Source organism: Squalius cephalus, assembly GCF_949319135.1.
Source record: "Squalius cephalus genome assembly, chromosome: 1".
NCBI lineage: Eukaryota > Metazoa > Chordata > Actinopteri > Cypriniformes > Leuciscidae > Squalius > Squalius cephalus.
In genome coordinates, this window is record NC_137122.1 from 33,521,542 (window position 1) to 33,537,387 (window position 15,846).

The following is a 15,846-nucleotide window of genomic DNA, read 5'->3' on the forward strand; positions in this document are numbered from 1 at the left end:
TTCCAATGTCCACCCCAACACATTCTCCCTCGACACATGTGTAATATTCTAATACTTTTTATTAGCATATTTCTTAAAGATATTCTTTAAGACCCCACTTGCAATCTCTACCGAGGGGGAACCCCATGTGAATTTATTCATTCACACACTTTCATTCAATTAATTCTCTACTTCAGCAATTGTTCAGTCAGTTAGTAGATTTTTTCTTTTAGTTTCAGAGGCTCTGGCTGTTTCAGTTGGCAAACAATCAAATCCTGCATTTATCACATGTTACGACCAAGAGATGGCAGAAGTGAGCTACATCAACATCTCAATTGATTGAGAAAATCAGGCCAAAAGGGTGTCTCCATCTGTTCATATTTCATATTTGGGTAGTTTCCAGCATATGTACCACATTCTAAAACAGTCTCACACACATAAGTAGTTGTGAATGGTGTTAGACTTCCTCGATGACTGTTGCTGTTCTCAGCTCATGTCTGGCATTTAATTATAAGCCCTGAAATTTGAATTTAGACTAAAATTACTCAAATTAATTAACTGTCATAACATTATTATTGAGAAACCCTTTGATGCAGCAAATATGTAAGTTAAAAGGGCAAACAATATATAAACACTTTATCGTTATTACTTCAAAGTTATTGAACCTTAAAGGGTTCTGTGTCAGATATATAACCTTTTAGGGGTTCCCATCATGGGATAATTTTATGGATTAAGTTTTAATTAATTAATTTTATAAAATATTGTGTAATGTTATAAAATAGTTTATGTAAATATAAAATAAAATATTACGACTTAAGCACCTTGTACTTTACTACTCTGTAAAAAAAAAAGTCGCTTAGGCCTATACTTAAAAAGTCGCTGACAAACTGACTAAAAAATGAATCTTGTATAACTTAATATGTTGAAAATTGCTTAACTTATTTTTATGAGTTAAAGCAATGTAAAACATATGTTGTCATAACTTTTCATATAATGTTTTACTGGGTAAAATTTCAAATAAACCAAAACATGAAAGTAAGTATTATGCAATCATTTAAGTTTTAAGGGTTCTTTAAAATTGAATCATACATTTTTTGGTTCTATATTAACCCATTGAACCTTTTCTAAGAGAGTTGTTAATATAGTTTCAATATATTACTTTTAATTGGCCCATAGTCGCATTGAATTTTCAAAATGAGCAATATTATGATCAATATATCTGCATGAGCAGATGAGCTTGAAAGTGTCAAGCCATAATTACATGACGTCCTAAAGAATTGATCAATACATTGGAATGTTTCCATTTATTTAACATGTTCATTTTTGAATTGTGCATCATTAAAGCACATTGCATCACACAAAGAACTGATTGATTGCATTAGTATTTGTTTCCATTTTAATGAGTCTTCAGATCAAATACATTTCATTCTAATGCCAAGAGCACAATGCCTTTCTTCTCATTAAAGTGGTGACGGATAGAAAAGGGCCAGTGTGTGGCCTGCCTCCCTCATTAGCCTGCTGTTTATGTGTGGATTGGCTTTTCTTCTGCACAACACTATTAAATGGCTCTATTGTTTCCAGTTGCTAATGTCCTTGAATCCAGTCTTTACCCCTACTGCTCAGACCAACCTTATTTGCTTCTACCACATGACAACTATCAAGCGACAATAGGAATCATGCAAATACAATGTAAATCATCATCTGGTTAGCCTATTTATTACAAGCGACAACAACATCTATCTATCTATCTATCTATCTATCTATCTATCTATCTATCTATCTATCTATCTATCTATTAAAATATATAAAAAAAATAAAAAAAAATGTTTTAAATACTTTTAATGACATCAACGTACATTTTTTCATGAAGTAATTTAGCTTTGGACAACATCAAAACGCACATGACTAATATCCTTTTACATCCCACAATGTACTGCCAGCGCCAGACGGAAGAGCGCGCGCACGCCCAAGCGCGGGTACGTGCACGTTCCGCTGTACTAACGTGATGTCAGAACGCCGTTGAGCTCAAAAAAATGTTAGCCTGTGTTGTTAAGTCTGAAAGCTACAGGGGATTTGCCAGACGGAAATAATACCGTTTTATCGCCTAGAAACACATGCACAACCCACATATTAGCGTAGCGCGTTTTTATACGTTTTTATATCCGCTTGAAGCGAGCGTCTTGGGTTTATCCTGAGAGAAAGTTCGTTGGTTATTTTGTGGGAGTGATGTCGAATCCTGGGACTCGAAGGAACGGGTCAAGCATCAAAATCCGACTGACAGGTAAAACGACTCCAAATAAGCTCCTTTATCTTTTTAATGTAATCTTTACGGAGTTAATGATCATTTCATACTTCTAGCTAGGTTATTATCGCTGTGTGTTTGTCGCTCGTGTGTGTGTGTGTGTGTGTGTGGAAGGCTAAGCGACCGACTATCCTGCTAGCGAATCTGCTGGGGCGAGTTGCAGCAGCCTGGCTCTTCATGCTAAACGCATGCTAGGACGATAAGCAGCTCTTTATTTCATCAACATCTCTATAAACAGCACAATAGTCCGTGGACATGCTTTATTTTCACTTATGTGAACGTTATCAGCCGAAAGCAGCTCCCCGTGGATGGTTTGTTAGGTTGGATTAGTCATAAATCAGCTGAGTGTATATACCGGATGAAGGAAGCATAGGCAGCTGTTTTCTCGGTTCCCCTCATCTGGATGGCTGTGTCTCCGTTAGATATTAAGATGTGTGGCAGACTGTTCGTTAATATTTTGTGTTGTGTCTTGCCTATTGTATTTGCTCACTGAAACAAGTTAACAAAGGGTTACAGTGCTTGATCTTTCTAGGCTTGTATACCGTCACTGATGGGGTTTTCTTGGGAAGGATTTTTTTCCCCCTACTCTTTTGAAATCACTCTTGCTTGGAAATGAACAGGATATGATTGATGCATACTGATCTCTATGATATCATCACAGACATAGTGACAGTGCCCTGAAGGATTGGATTTACAATTGCCTCTGTAAACCAAATCTACTGTTGACATATCAGTGCCTTTTAAAGTGTCTGTGGAATAGAAAGGTTAGTATGATTGCAGAAGTACACGGTTATGTGCTTTGTATCACATTATAGACTCAGCAGGGACAAAGATAGAGGATACTCATATTTTTCTTTTTTATATCTTTGGACACACTTTACAATATGCTCCTATTAGTTGAGGTTAGTTTATGCATTAACTTACTACCATTACCTAACAATGAGCAGTACTTTTGTTTACAGTGTTATTCATCAATATTTGTTCATGTTATTTAACAAATTCCAATCGGTTAATGTTAGTTTATAAGTATTCTTAATGTAGTTAGTTTATTTAAATTAATGTAGTTAACTAATGTTAAATGGAATTGTGAAGTGTTACTGCTGTCTTTCCTGTTGACCGTTGATGCCACTAGAACAAGTGGATTACATCTGCATGTTGTCATTTAAATGTGAGAAAGTTAGAATTTTAGTTGGACATAAAGTTTTTTTGTTTTGTTTTGGGGGGTTTTTCATCGCACATGACCCCATTTTTATCTGACAGAACTATTTTGACATCAAACATACAATGAACTACTTTGACGGAGGCGATGATGGCACCATATAAAGACATTGTTCCCGCACAAACAAGATAGCTCTGAATGAGCTGCTCTTTATTTTACGCAGATGTGTTTGTGTCTCACAACATCTCCTCTGTGACCACTTGAGAGTTTGTTTGTGGAAGAGATGTCCACAGCAGAGGTGGATAGCTTTGGGGCCGCAGACAAACCCAGCGCCTCCAGCTGTGCTGCTCTCCCCCCTGGGCCCATGAAAGGAATTCTAATTGGACAAGGAATGTCTGTCTCATGAAACAATGAGTGTTGAATCTCTTCAATGGCTGCTTCACTGTTTAGTCTCGCAGGGCGTTTAAGTCCAGAGGATTTGGGTAACCAAAAAAAGCTTGCAAGATTTTTATCTGATAGTATCAGTCGATTCAGCAGTGCTCCCTTTAGGCGTTTGGGTGAGAGAACATTATTTTTCAGTTTTATTCCAAGCAAAATAATGCTTGTATGTTTTCAGTTGTTTCACAGAAATTGATATCATTTAGTTTGTGTAAATGAGAAGGAACTGCATCTTGTTTCTAGGCTAACTAAACATTTAGGAAGTCAGGGAATTGTAATTAATTTAATTATTCCTTTGAATGATTCTAGTTCTTCAACGATTTCTTTAAAGGGATAGTTCATGTACTTGCATTGATTCATGTTGCTCCAACCCTTGTCTTTCCTTCATCTGTGAAACATAAACGATATTTTGAGAAATGTCAATGGGCTCCAGTGTAGTTTGGTTCCCACTCAAGCCATACATGTAGAAAGTTTGAAACGACATGAAAATTCTTCATTATTGTTTTTGGGCGGACTATCCCTTTATTAATTGCATTAGTACTTTTTGTATATTTAATTTTTTTTTGTGTGTGTGTCCATTCAAGCACAAGAACATGCAGAAGATAAATCAATTTGCTGTTTGAGAACTGTAGAGTTCTCTTGTGCTGGGATGGTTTAAAATCGCTTGAATGTGTAAATTGGCAAGAAAAAAACATGTGGAAATGACAAAGTTCAACTTTGCAATTAATCCATGAATTACATTCGTGCCGAACCGTGGGGCCTGGTCCGTACGGATCACAGATCAACTACAATCCATTTAACCCCTATCCATTTAACACTGTGTTGCCAAATGAGATCATTTCAGATTTCAGCGGAACAGATATTGGTGAATACATTTCATGCTATTCTTGCAATTAGTGCAATTTTTTAATATGAATATTCACAGCCTCTTTACTGGTGGCACATCGGTGCAGTCCTTCCATATTGGCCCCAACTTCGGGCTATATTGGAATACTAAAAACAAAAGAAAAGAAAAACAAACAATATTGTGGTAACATATTAACACACAACTCATGTTTAACTTCATAAAGGCTTATGCACGACCAATCAGTAACGACACTGAATGAAGTCTCATGAGCCTTATGTGCGACATAAGAGTGACACTTCTTGGTTCACGAGGTTCAGTGCGATATGGTACATGAGTCAGATTATTTCAGTATAGACAAAAGAACTGGTTCTTGTACCCCACGTGCTAGCCTTAAAAGTGATCTTTCGTCAATAATGGTTAAAAAAAATGTTTTAGTCAACTTGCATCACCTTTTTTACACAAAGATTCCTGGTAGTTTTGCAGTGTAATCGCTTTATGCCATCTGACAAGTGTTGACAATCAACACTTTCACACTATAGTCTAGAAAGCTTTGACGTCAGTATATGTTTTTTGTGACTTTATCAGCAATGGCTCATAGACAGTAAGTCGTTGTGATCAGATCAAGTTCCTTGAAAAAAAGAAAAGGAGGAATTTTTTTTTTTTAAATCCTCCTCGCTGACACATTTTTCAATACATTGAAATATATAGCGTTATGTTTAATGGCCTACAGGAAATTCTGGAAAATGAATTTGACTTAATTTTGAAGTTCTCTTACTTTTTTAATTGTGTGTCAATTTTGCATCTGTTAATTGTAGTTTTGCACTAGTTTTCTATTTGTTACTTTCCTTCTTTTAGTCTATTAGTATGTCCGTCTTTCTTTGGGTTCATGTTTCACACAACAGGAAGTGAGATGTGGCTTCTGAGATACCTTCTTTAAGCGATCGACTGATAGTGGAGGGGTTTTTTTTTTGTTGATTTTTACGCTCAGTAATAATACATATTTTGTGTTATGTGTTCAGTAATTGAACCACATTTTAATTACGTATTTCTACTTTTTGACACAAGTGAATAATTATTAGACCACAACAATAAAAACATACATTTGTTAATGTCATGTTTTGTCACAGTGAATAGTCTGAATTAAAGAACCTGGTGTCAGATTGAGTTGAGTAGCCTTCAGAAATTTTATTAGAGGGGTAAAAAGAGGGGCAGAAATCTGTAAATATTTGTCATCATTGAAGCATGCACTTCTTGCTGGTTTTTTTTGGCTCGCTCAGAAGTTATTGCCTTCATCATGGTTACAGAGTAATCAGGGAGAAATGCAAGTTTCTTATTTTTTCATTGTTGTTTCCTCATTACTTGGAAAGGTCTTTGCTGATAATGCCCTGAGAAAGTACTTGACTTCACATGTTTTCTACTGTGTTTCACCCTGAAGGGATTGTGGATTAGTTGGGTTGTTTGGTTTTTATTGTTGTGTTAATGAATAAGGCAGTCTGAATGCAACTGTAAAAAATGCAAAACATTACAGGGTCCTTGATTTGTATTCTGCTTCTATTATAACTTCTTTCACTGCTGCTGTTACTTATAAACACACTCACACACATGGGGATAGTAAACTTTGAGGCCATGAGCATTCAGGCTTCAAAAAATGTTTGCTTGTTACTGCAAAACAGCTGTGTTTAACTTGTGGTGTTTGTGAGACTCTGTTGTATACTTCCAAAAACTGTAAAGCTACCAGGTGATTTGGCAAAGCTGTTTCTTAAAGTCTCTATAGATGAAAGGATGTGTTGGTGCTTACACAATTACAATTTTTTTTAACCAGACCCCAGGTGTGTTGTTCAAGCCGATCTAAATACAGAGTTGAACAATTACTCATTATTAAATGCTAGATCTTTTTAAGTCTTGTTTTAAACTAGTGGTTCTCAACCCTGGTCCAAAACTGATTTTTTTTGTACGCACATAATTCAGCTGTTTTTATATGTTCTAAATCTGATATGTATCTAATAAGCCTAAAGACTCAGGTTTATCAGATTCTTGTCACAATTTTCCATCAATCATTTGTCCAAACAAAGAATAGGCCTAGCTAATTCTGATGTTACAAGATGTCAAACATTTCAGAAATTTCAGTACATTTTGCAGTGAGAAGAAATTAAAAGAATAAACACAAACAGAAACACCGGAAGTGCTATCACTAGCTGCGTTTACATGGACTCTTATAATCGGATTGACGGCTCAATCGGACTAAAAAACCTTCATGTAAACACCTTAATCGATCCGTTTGAGCTCGATCCGAATGAAATTTCGATCGGATTGAAAGGGGTGGTTTATTCCTTTTGTAATCCGATCGAGAGAAAATGTAAACACTTGATCGGATTGAAAACCGTAACTGAAAGGACTGCGCATGTGCAATGACGTTAAATAGCGTAATGACGTATGATGCGCGGAACGAGCTGTTCTTCCTGTTGAATAAAGTGTCATATAAATAAGTGTCCCGTCATTCTAAAATTCTCATTTCACTGCGTCTGTGAGTGAAGCAGGACAACGTCCCACCAGTCCTTGTTTTGGATTCTCATCCACAGACGACTGGTTATGGCCGCGGGCAGGGGCATTTTTACTGCATGATAAATGTAAGCAGCACGGCAAAACGGTTAATATGCTCATTGTCTCCAAATCATGACCAGAGACGGATTAATATTACGTCTGCTGTTTAAAACAAGTAAAGAACCAGTTATGCGCGAACAGCGGGAAGCTCTGTATATTTGTGCAGTGTGCGCATGTCAAAAAACCCGATTGCTTTATTTATCGTTCATGTAAACACCGTGTTCGGATTCATCAATCGTATTGATTTCATTCCGATTGAACCAAAAGGTGTCCATGTAAACATAGCTACTGACGCGTGTAGCATAAGTTTGCGTGTGCAAATTTAGCATTATGTGCATGATATGAATGAGAATATATTATCTGATTACCAAAATGCTGGGTAAAAACTGATATAAGAAAGCATAGTGGGAAAAGAACAAGTCTGTCTTAGTTTATTGGCATAAACCATATGTTAACTGGCTAATTGCTTTATTGTGATGTTTTGTCATTTCTTTAACATATTTCTAACAGTGCTTCTTGGCAGGTCATTAATGTAAGCACAGTCATTTATGTCTTAAGTGAATATAAACAGATGGCACAAAAATGGGAACTGTGTGCATTTAGTCCTGCTGTGTAAATGCAGCCCATGTTTGCCTGTTATGTTGGCTTGATGTGCTGACTTTAGAGTAGACACTATGAATGATTAATGAAACATCCCTCTCCATAATCATTTGTCCAATAGTGTGTTTTCTTTCTTTGTTTGTTTTCTGCTCTGCGTATGAAGTAGCTGCATGGCATGGCCAGGCATCAGGCACAAGAAGCAGCGTGAAAAGTGGCTTACTGCCCCTTGTGTCTGTGTGCCTGTGCTTGAACCAGAGGGCTGGACACTGAGGAATCCTGCTTATTCATTAAGAAGCACTAGCAGCGGTCTGCTGTTATCGTTTTTGAGTCACGTGGTGTCTGCTTGCCTGTTTCCTCTCTCTCTTTTCCCCCGTTTCTTATCTTTTCCTCTCTCTGTCCTCCCACACACTTGCACGTGAGTGTTTCATGTTCATGGTTGTGTAGGTATGTGGAGCATGTGGCCTCTCAGACATTCCTGTGCATGATATTGATGTGAAGTCCAGCTGGGGGTTTGTAAGGGATACTGTTTATTCGGACCGTTTGCAGCACTGTAAACTGACACTATTGATCAGAGCCAGGCCGTCACCCGTCCTGTGTAAATAAGTGCCTCTAAGCACTGGGAATGAAAGCAACTGATAGTTTTTATACAGAGGAAATGTGCTTGAGCTTGTGTTTGTTTGCTTTTCGAGATTATCTGCTAGTATTCCTCACCTGTAAGTGAAACCTTCTGCAAAAGAAATGGGTGTTCTCATGCCATATAATTTGTATAATTATTGTAAACTTTTTAACTATTGAAATTATTAGCAAAAAGTTAGAAGCTGCTCAATTTATTGTTAAAACATCGCAATCTTGATTCAGTCACCTAGAAGATCTCGTTCCTAAATGACAACGATTCGTCTGTGTCTGTTAAACCTTTACAAAATCACACTGGAACATTCAAATCTGTGTTGGTGCTGTTTCACAAACATCTTTTTAACCACACAGTATCAGTATTTCAGTACTGGTATAGAAGTTCATAGTTCAGATATAAACACTGATGTCTACGGAAGCAATCAAAATAGAGAGCAAATCACCTTTTGAAAGATGAATGCTTCAAATGACGATTGTATCCATCACCTATGCCAGTGATTACTACTAAAGACAAGTGACTGTTAAATAATGTCATTGTACATTTTACAATTTGTCATTGAATCAGAAGAGATTCATTCAAAAATGCTGATTCATCCAGTAATGAAATAAGTGAAGTATTTATGAGTGAGCCATTGAATAATTCATTCAAAATGAATGATTTAATTTTATAATTAATTCAGATTAATTAAACATTTTAAATAGACTGCAGCCATTAACATTTAGTCAGAACCTCTAGTGACATGATATTTTGTTTAGTTGTCTGTTCAGAATCATGGGAGAATTGTGATCTCTGTTTGAAACAAACAAATCGTGACACATATAGGGGAGGCTTGGGGAGCTTTAGTTTCAAAAGGTTGAGAATCTCTGCAATAAGGGGAAAAAAAAATTGGATATCGTTCACATCTAAGTCTTATTGCAAAACATTTCATTGTAGCTGAATACCATGAACAAAAATCAATAGGCTAAAGAACAATTACACACAGAACTTTTGACTAGGCTATGCTTTAAAAATACCATAGCAAAAACAACTAGCCTAACTAATATACATTTTAAGCATTATTAAAGAGTAAAGTAAAGTAAACACTCAGTAATTAAAAAAGAACAAATAAAGAATTTAGTAATTGCACAAATAAATAAAACTGAACATATACGATCGAAATAAACAGTGTTTTAAGATGTTCAGGTATTCAGGTACAAAAAATGTAATCAAATGTAAATAGTTACAGTTATCCAAAAGGAAAGTTTATTTGTGGCGGTCAATGTTGATATTGTTTATACCGGTTTGGCGATAGATCATGGTATGAACACGTATGATTATTTTATCTACGGTATTGATAAAAACAAATCGGATGGAGAATCTAACCTGCGCATAAGCAACTTCTTTCCACTTGACTGCTTAGAGACTCAACTTGCTCCAACCACACACGTACGGCGGAGAAAATGTCAGAGATAGAGGCTGTTATCTCTAATCTTTATCCCCCCGTTGAAAAAGAAGTTAAAATTTGCATATAGAAAAAGCAAATGTGTGGTTGTCCTCAAAGATAGATATCCAGCTTGCAAAAAATTTGGATGCAAAGTGGCTGCAAAAGGAGGAAGCGCGTACGTATGTATTGTAACCTATATACAAAATTCAGCCCAACGTTTTGTTTGTATATTACAAGCACAATAATAACATTGTGTATAGACTAATAATTATGATACAAAATAAAAAATGTCTTTTACAATTAATAACATTTTCATTAAAAATGTAAAATATTGTATTTAAGAATAAACATAATATAATCATGATAATATTTATATTTTACAAAAAACTTATTTTATGAAAAACTGCAGGCTGTGTTAATCTGCACATGTTAACCTGTGGGTAGCCTATGACTATAAATCATTAGAAAGGTCTAAGGATTTATTATAAAATATTATATCATTATTATAAAAATCGGTGACATCGGTATGCAAAATCAAAAACAGAGTCAATAAATTGAATGTGAAATATGAGCCTCTTATGCATCCGGTGTGGAAAAAAACAACAAAAAAAAACTCCTGCACTCTGGGGAAAAGCATATGGATTGACATATAAATTTCTTTAGAGAAAAGTTTTTTTTTTTTTTTTTTTTTTTTCAAAATAGGATGTAGTGAGCGATAAACATACTTTTGTTCCATTCATACTAGAAGTCAGAGGGCGCCCTCGAGCAGAAACTCCACATTTGCCTCAGAGAAGTGATATAATTACGTTTTCAGGAAATCCATAATGTGAAACTTACGCTGTAGCTGAATAAAAAGAAGATAGAAGCGCTTTGATTAAACATGAAGACAATAAACACATGACTGACTGCGACAATTTATTGTGTGTTTGAGTTCTTCAAGCCGCCTTGGGTATTTTCATAATCATAAAGTGTATTTATAATGCAATGCTGTTAATCGACATAGACTTGTCACTTTATCACTTTATAGAATACTGTAAAATAATATATTGTGTGCCTCATTCTGTGATAAGAAGCCACATCAGCTCACAAATGGACATTTCAAACACTTGTTTTAAACGTTGTGTTTTGATGGACAACGGATTTATGAACGCTTCGCATTACAAGTTTGGGAAAATGTTGGACGCATGTTGCTTTTTCAAATGCACGTTATAAGAGACTCAAACTCGCAGACCCCTAACTTTTTAACGATTGTGTAACTTCTAAAGTCTATGTCTGTTTAATGTATTTTATGTATTCTACATAGTTACATATGTTTAAACCATGTGGCAATGTTAAAGTGCCGTTTCATGGACATTTTGTCCACACCAAACAACAAATGCTATAGTGGTTTGAGTCATATGAACTGTTGAACCACTGTTCTGAACTCAAGGTTTTTTGTTATGTATTTGTGATGTTTATGCACTTGAAGTCACACCTTTAACCTTGTGTTACGATAGTCTCGCCCTTATGTAAAACACTACACCTTGAACTGAAGAGTCATGAAGGTGAGAATAATTAGTGTGAGACTTTGTATTATGGTCACTCGGTCTGGCAACCTTTACCTCTGGCATCTTTTGACCTCTATTATGTGATCTTTATTACTGGGTTAATTGTTAACTAAAGCAATGACTGCAGTATTTCAAGATGTAAGTTTAGTTTATTTGTTGCTCACCCCTTTCAAGACAAGTGTGAGTTCAGAATAGAGATATGCATAACCCACATCTTCATAATAGACTAGTCAGTGGTTTATCTTAACGACTAATTGGTTTATGGTCAAATACACAAGACATGATGATAACTTCTATTTAAATAATAGTAATAATTTTATGAATAATAAGTTATACAAATAATAATGTCATGACTCCAAAGTGTTGCATTGGCTATGGAGATGAGGTTTTAAAGAGGATGAATTTGGGGACACTAGTTCTCAGAGAAGATTTTAGCATGACAGGAGGGGTGTGCGATTATTAACAAAAAATTTGGTTGATAATAATTAGACGATATTTTGCTGAGTGTTTTGTGCTGGTACCTTGACTGGATTAGGCCTGTCGTGGACAGCTGACTCAAACCTTCAGTACTCCGTCTGGGTTTGCGGTGTATTCGTGGGTTTTCTCCAGCCAAATTTTTAAACAGAGCAAACAGAGGGAGTGGCTGAGAACGATGACGTTGAGGTTGTGCGCTAGTTTGAGTTGTAGGGTTACGTCACGACCAAATGTTAGCGATTGGTTATGGCAGATCCAGAGTGGCTCTGGGCTGATCCAATAGTTTTAAACTTCAACAGAGTACCCGCCTTCAAGGAAGTTAACGCTTGTCAATGGAGAGTGGCCAGACTCTCTTACAAATGAAATGTACTAGAGTCTGGTAGGACCAGGCTAGTGATATTTGTCATCTTAAATCGATTTCCAAGGCATTTTACCTAGTGCAATTTTTAACCTTGTCAAATTGTGCATTGTCATTTCATTTTTACATTTAATCAAATTGAATTAGAATATTAAGACACTGTAGGATTTTATCAATCAAATAAACACAACATTAAAACACTTCTTTAAAACAAAAATTGCAGTATATTTGCAGATTATTAATAACATATTACACTTTTTAATGATGGGGTCTCTAAATTCATCCCCTTTAAAGCCCAGGGCACTGAGACCTAGAATAAAACTAGATAAACCAGTCAAACTCATTCATTCACAAACCTTTCCTGATCCATTCCTAGACCTTCTAAGCTCAAATAAACAGAAATTGCAGTGTATATTTTATCACAACTAGCTAGTAATGGTTAAAAGATTTGTAAGAAATGCAAACCTCTAAGCTGTCAGATTTGCCTCTTTTATTCCTACTTCTGTTTTATGTCCTGACAAAATAACCTTATCTCTACAAATATAAAGAGTCGTGCAGCCTGTTGCCCTGATAAAATGTGTAGGTCTCTGTGTCCATGTGTGTGAGACTGCATTGTGGTCAGCTGCAGACAGTGCTGTGTAATACAGTGCAGAAAGTCTGTGGGGCCTCCAGACAGGATGAAGAGCTCATATGGTGATTTTAGCCTCCCTCAGCAGCCTGGCCGGCTCCCACGCGCCTCGTCTGGATTTAGGTTACTGAACAGCACCCAGAGGTCACACAGCCACCTCCCCCAGGTTACTGCCGGACACACATATTGCAGAAGGACACGTTCTTTCAGCTGTTGTAAACAAGAAACTCTAAATGCAGGGATTATTTTAGCCTGTCAGTCTTTAAGACTCTATTTTTCAGTATAATGTTTCTCACGCTCTGACGCGGCGAATAAGTAGGCCAGTTCGATATTAGGCTTTTTTTTTTTTTTTCTTTGGTAGAAGAAATCCTCTCAGCTCTTGTCTCTGTGCGGGGCAGATGCTTGGATGACAATTGACCAAGGGCCGACATAAATACCCTGTTTCTTTTCAACCTTGATTCCTGCCGGTCCTCTCTGTGTGAGTTGAGTGCACTCTGGAACCAATTAGCTTTCTCATTGCAGACCAGACCCGGTTTGAAGATTCTTTGAAAGCACAATAATCATCATTGCGTGTTGTATTTGAGTACTTCTGATGGTGTCAGACAAGCTGTCAAGTGCGCAGACAGGCGGACATCTGTCGGCATTGTTGCCATAAGGTTGCAGTCTCTTTGGTGTTGGCTCAGTGCTGTGATTAATACACCACACACAAGATTCAGGATGTCCTCCTCCTCCAGTCACTCCTGACTGAGTGCATTTCTCTCATTCCTCTGTATTGTGCTTTAAACCACTCATTCCCCCAAGGTATGACTCCGGTTTCCCTTCGTTTCTGTGCCCGGTGACTCAGTGATGGGGAAGTCTGTCCGCCTGTCCCCATCTTTGTGCTTCTTACCAGGGGAGCTTGGCGGATCCAATGTGGAAGTCAGAGTGGCTGACCTACTGTATTTTTGCCCAAGGAAATGCCTTGTCTCTTCATGCACATGAGGAGGTTTAGCATTCCAGTTTACCCTCTTGGCTGACAACTCATTTGTATGAGGTTGGATGGGGATATATTTTTAAAGGCCTCTGGCATTCTGATCGAACTAACAAAATGGCTTCCCACAGTTTAATCTTCAGCACAGAGCGAGGATTTGGCAGTGGAAAGTGGGAGAAAGAGAAACAAAGAACCAGGAAGGAGGGTGGAGGATATCTCCGGAAAAGCTCATGGATATTTTATTCGTGCTGGGGGCCCAACGTCTTGTGTTTCAACCCTGCATATGGTAGGGCTTTGCATGAGTGTGTGCAACACAGTCTTTCTCATATCCCTCCAGCCCTCACACCACTGTAACTCAAACCTAAGCTGTGAATGGGAGTGTCACCTCTGATTCTGGCAGGAAATGAGTCGAGTAGGCCACATTCTTCAACCCCTGGCTGGTTCTTCATTTCAAAATTAGTCTGGTTCATAACTCAATTACAGTGATGGCTTGTGTATGCCAAGTTTGTATTGTCTGTACTGGGGCTGAGCGATTAATGGTAAAATCGTAATCGTAACGTGGCCTTATTGGTTATATTTACATTCATCTGCTGTGTGTTTCAGAGTGAAGTGCGGCATTGTGCATGTGCATACAGACGTGCAGCTCTTAAGTGTTTTTTGTCTAAAGCTAGGTTTGCTCTAAAGTCACCATGACTATTTTTGCCTTATATTGTTATGGAATATTGCAGGTTTTTTATTATAAATGATTTATCCATGCACATTTTTTAAATATAAAAAAATAACTCCTCTCCTCCTCCTCCTCTCCTCCTCCTCCTCCTCCTCTCCTCCTCCTCCTCTCCTCTCCTCTCCTCCTCCTCCTCCTCCTCCTCCTCCTCTCTTCTCCTCTCCTCTCCTCTCCTCTCCTCTCCTCTCCTCTCCTCTCCTCTCCTCCTCCTCCTCCTCTCCTCTCCTCTCCTCTCCTCTCCTCTCCTCTCCTCTCCTCTCTCCTCCTCTCCTCCTCTTCTCTCCTCCTCCTCTCCTCTCCTCTCCTCTCCTCTCCTCTCCTCTCCTCTCCTCTCCTCTCCTCTCCTCCTCCTCCTCCTCCTCCTCCTCCTCCTCCTCCTCTGATGTGTTTACTGGCGTGAGGGCAGGACAACCTGTCTCTTATATAAGTGAGCGACATCCGGATGGGCTTGGTGTGTGAAAAAAATAAATTAAATCACAATTATTTTCAGAAAAGAAATCACAATTCGTCAGTACAAAAAACGTGCATGATTAGAATGAACAAATTGCATCTTTTTATCTCCTTACATCAAGTTCATAATATTGTGCTTCAGTAATCTGTTGTTTTATGTAAATTCTTTTTTGTTCAGAGACTGAGCTGAACCTTTTCCAAGCCTTTTTCAGAGAATGATGAGAAAACTGTCATCAGACTCCAATGCGTCAATAGCGAGTGAGCTTCTGCACTGAAACCCACGTTAAATAGAGAAGGAGATAACACTTCCTCTCTTCTCGCTGTGCACCTGCCTTGCATTCTCCCCCCCCCCCCCCCCCCCCCCCGCTCACTGGATGCTTTACTCATATTGAAGAAATACAGAGATAAATAACCATTGGTTCATAGTCTGGTGAGTTACACCATTGCATGTCAGCTTTACGGTGCCCCCCTCCCCACCCCCAAGCTTTAACCTCAGATGTCAGCAAACTACTTGTCTTGCAAACAGCTGCAGAACCCGCCAGAGACTCATTCCCATCTACTGAGTAATGTTCCTTTGGTTGCACACGTGTTCTTTTGCTAATTAACTATGTGAACTGTCTAATGGCTTGTGAACTAGCTCCGCCATTACGTCAGGTAAAGCAGTGCTTTTATATTAAAGTCAAGAAATAAGTGGGTGGGAAACCAAGAATAGAGC

General features: G+C 37.7%; 1 protein-coding gene across 2 annotated transcripts in view; it reads left to right on the forward strand.

The window, feature by feature from the left end:
* The first annotated feature begins 1,959 nt into the window (after nt 1-1,959).
* Nucleotides 1,960-15,846, forward strand: part of smurf1 (SMAD specific E3 ubiquitin protein ligase 1) — a 38,628-nt gene continuing 24,741 nt past the window's right edge. Inside the window, exon 1 of one of the 2 annotated variants that reach the window (XM_079872416.1) lies at nt 1,960-2,260. In XM_079872416.1, the coding sequence (XP_079728542.1) occupies nt 2,206-2,260 (55 nt within the window). In that variant the 5' untranslated portion in view covers nt 1,960-2,205. The remainder of the gene's footprint in view (nt 2,261-15,846) is intronic. The other variant, XM_079872417.1, reaches the window with a different exon arrangement.